The 3,723-nt window shown below is 38.0% G+C and overlaps 1 protein-coding gene across 1 annotated transcript; it reads right to left on the bottom strand.

The window, feature by feature from the left end:
* Positions 1-136: 136 nt before the first annotated feature.
* On the bottom strand, positions 137-2,522 carry LOC106533937 (somatostatin-1). Its single transcript, XM_014030405.1, has 2 exons — positions 1,591-2,522; positions 137-1,453 (listed from the first exon to the last, which is right to left on the bottom strand). The coding sequence occupies exons 1-2, from the start codon at positions 1,717-1,719 to the stop codon at positions 1,259-1,261; spliced, it is 324 nt and encodes a 107-aa protein (XP_013885859.1). The 5' UTR covers positions 1,720-2,522; the 3' UTR covers positions 137-1,258.
* Between the last annotated feature and the right edge of the window lie 1,201 nt (positions 2,523-3,723).

Genomic DNA, 3,723 nt, shown 5'->3' with positions numbered 1-3,723 from the left:
ATCCCCTGGAGTCCCTGCACACCCTTATGTCCTGGTCACATGACTGATTTAGTGGGAAAGATTTGCTCTCCATAAAAATATGTTCCAAGTTGTGTCAAATTTACAGACTTATGTGTTGATAAATAAATTACAGAACTTTTTTTTTAAATTTTCGTCATATTTGAAGTGGAGAGGAACACCGAGCGGTCAGTCTGTCTGGTGGTATTAATCGTATTAATCGTCAAGTGCCAAAAAAATAATTATTAATATTTTTCTGACGATGAATTGCACACGATACGATTAAGCCCAACCCTAGTCTGAACAACTCTGTATTTTAAAGTTTCATAGCAGATTATAAGAACTTTGTTTCATAAACTTTTAACATTTTCYTCCATTTTACATTTCATAAATGTTCCAGCAGAAAATACATTTTTAGGATGTGCTACAGCTAGCTGCCGCCGCCATTGAATTTATTATAAATGGGTCAAACTGATTTTGATGCTAATTTATACATGAACCATTATAAAATGTTTGAAATAGTTCTTGGCTTTGTTCAGASTAGCCCTTAGTTAAACTGAGGTCCTTCGGAAAACTATCCGTGACAGGTAAGATGATGATTTTTCACAGAACCCCATTAAAAAACAATAAAATCTGAACTGTCCCTTTTAAAGGTTTGAAAGCCTTCCTGATAGTTTAGCTTCATATTAATAATCTTTGGTTGACTGTGAATTTTGATCATGCTGAAACGATTCAGATTTTTTTGTAAATTTATCCAGATTTGTTTTMTACCATTAGAGGTAACAATTTAATAGATTCTGTCACTTACAAGAATCTCTTCCTGTGATCTTAAATCAGATCTTTTTGTGTCCGTTGCATTATTATTATCTTTACTATAAGCTCTTTTAAAATGTTGTTAACTGGAGCTTTTATGGGGAAAATATAATCTGCTGCCCTAAAAAAATTCATTGAGGCTGTTTTATGATGAATAAATGTGTTTCAGCACAAACAGGAAGTTTAATGAGTTGSTTTAATTACAACAGCTGCAGGTTTGCTGTTAGCATGTAGCTGCATTCTTTTAGCTCAGAGCTAAATCACACAATGAAGGCTCAGGAAAGATTTCTGCCACTTTAATCGGATCGATTTGAAGTATGTAGTGTTTCACAGAATGTCAGGTAAAGCACAGGAAAACAAACTTTTTACTGTTTACAACCAGAAAATAATTTATTTAATTTCTCTGGTTCAATTATGTCCTTTTTTAAGAAGGAAAAATGCTGCGGCTTCAACAGGCGGTGAAAGATTTCCAGAAAAAGTTGCGGCAGCCTGCTTGTCTCTGTCTGTGGGTGAAGCGAGGGTGTCGCCGCCTCAGCCCCTCCCTGCCTCCTCCTAACTCCTCTTCCTCTGGCTCGCCGAGCATCTCTCCTCTCTGTGCCGTCAGCTCCGACACAAACCTCAGGAAGAGTAAACGAGTGGAACCCTAAAGGAGAACAGAAAGGGTCAAATATTTCAAACTGCTAAGAAATCAGTTAAAGGTCACATATGGTACAAAAATAATTTTACAGCTCCTGATCATCGTAATGTCTTCTAATTCCATCTTTAAGCTCGTTAACTCACCTGGTCCTTTATGARGTCCTGCTGCAGTGTTTCTGTCAGCTGCTCTGTTCGTGGAGCTCCTCTGACCTGCACCATCAGCCCAGATAAACACAAAACCACCAGYAGAACTTGCACCTGAGAACCAAGCATCTCCACCCACTAAAACCGCTGCAATCCACTCAGTTCGGTGTTTTCYGCTCGGGTGACGAGTGTTGCAGCAAATATTGTAAATAAAAGTCAACYAATCTTTGAAGAGCTGAGTGGTTTCTGTTACGGTCGGCGGCGTCTTCATCTTTAAATCCCCGCGTCATCGAGCGAACTAAGAGATGTGATTGGTGGAGACGTCTGTCTGGTGTGACGTCACCGATAAACCAAAACACGTCCAAACAAATCCACAAATACTGACGTTTGGATTTATATTTATTGGGTTTTAATTTTAAAGAATGTTTTAAAGGAAAATAAAAGTAAATTGTGTAGTCTGTGCAGAACTTGTCGGGTAAATTCAGACACATCAGAGGTTTCCTGAGGTCCCATCGCCCCGCAGAGACCACCTGCTGTGCAGAGATGTTAACGACACAATGTGACTCAAATGTTAATGAGGCTGACCGGTCCAACACACCCCAACCTTTTAAACCATCACCCCGAGTCAGGAAACAAAGACTAAACATACACGTCAGCAGCAGATGTGATTGTTGCTGCAGTGCTTATAAAAAGTAGTCACCCTCTGGATGTTTGCTACTTTTGTATTCATAGTTATTAAAAAACTTTTTTGAAGTCAAATTTCTTGAGTATTAAGTACAAGTTGGGATGGATAATAAAGGATTTTCAAAATGCAGTGCTGTATGAAGTATCTCTAAGTGATACCTTAGTAAATGTACAAGCATCTTACCATACTTTTGTATAAATTAGTCTCTAAGAATAGTACTTGAGTAAAASTCTTAAAGAATCTTATATTTTTGTATTTAAAGTAGACATAAGCTTTCAAATTTTTCCTTTTCACATTTAAATCATTCAGTTGTGATCTATAAAATGGAACTACAAAACTTTGGTCTGAATTCCTCCTTATTCTAACTTAATCAGCCCCTCTGTCAACCATTTTTCTGATGTGTGTCTCAAAGCAGCTGGTTTTGATACTGTGCCTTTTTAAGGCACTTCAAGCCCCGCCCCCCTCCGGCTTCCAGACCGGTCCACTCTGATCTGAGAGGGGGTTACATTTTCTAGCGGTGCAGAAATGTTTTATTTACAAGTTAATTAAAAGATGTCAACAACAGAAGACTTGTTATTTAAAGATGAAGCTGTGATGGATCGTACAAACTAATAGGGTGTCAGAATGTTAGATACTGTATTTATACTTCTCATCCAACCAAAGCCATTCAGCGGTACGACATATCTGAATTATGGTTTTTACAAGCCAATATGAAATAGAAGTAATAACTTTCTACTTCTTCCATTTTTTCAGATAGATCTTATTTTTAAAATGAATCTGGGTTATTTTTGCACGATTGTGCTAACCCTTAACCCTAACATAACCTACCCCACTACTGGGGTAAGTTGTAACAAAGAGCCTCTGTGTCTTTGACATTAGGTCCCAAAGTTTACGATGTACTTACAGGATTTTCAATCAGTAGCATTTGTAGTAAACATACGTGAGTATTTTGTAAAACAGTGTGAGAACTCTTATCTCCAAAAATCAAGGAGTTATATATGGTGAAACAAAGTGTTACAACCATACCCAGTCTCCACTACATAGTTTACACCTCTGCCAAAACCCAAACTTAGGAGCTGTTAAATCGGTCATGAAGGAATGTGGGTTGTGTGTAAATCCACCAGGAGCAGGGTGTTCTCACAAACTGAGCGACCGTGTGAGAGCGATGAGACACCTGCGAGCACAATGAAAGAGTTCCAAGGTGAAGTGAGAGACTGAGCAGCAACAACTGTTGCACATATTCTTCACCAGAGTAAGCAGCAAAGAGAGACGCTGTTGAAGAAAACTCATTACATCTCAACTGGGGTCAAATGTAGAAAGTCACCTGATCATGGAGTCTTCACAGAGTTGTCAAGTAACTAAGTACAAATACTTTGTTACTTTACTTAAGTAGTAATTTTGGTTATTTATACTTTAGTGGAGAAATTATTTTTCAGCCTGCTTTTAAC

The sequence above is a fragment of the Austrofundulus limnaeus genome, unplaced genomic scaffold (genome assembly GCF_001266775.1).
Source record: "Austrofundulus limnaeus strain Quisiro unplaced genomic scaffold, Austrofundulus_limnaeus-1.0 Scaffold1056, whole genome shotgun sequence".
Lineage (NCBI taxonomy): Eukaryota > Metazoa > Chordata > Actinopteri > Cyprinodontiformes > Rivulidae > Austrofundulus > Austrofundulus limnaeus.
The sequence above is the reverse complement of the archived record's forward strand: the minus strand, read 5'-3'. Positions and strand labels throughout refer to the sequence as shown.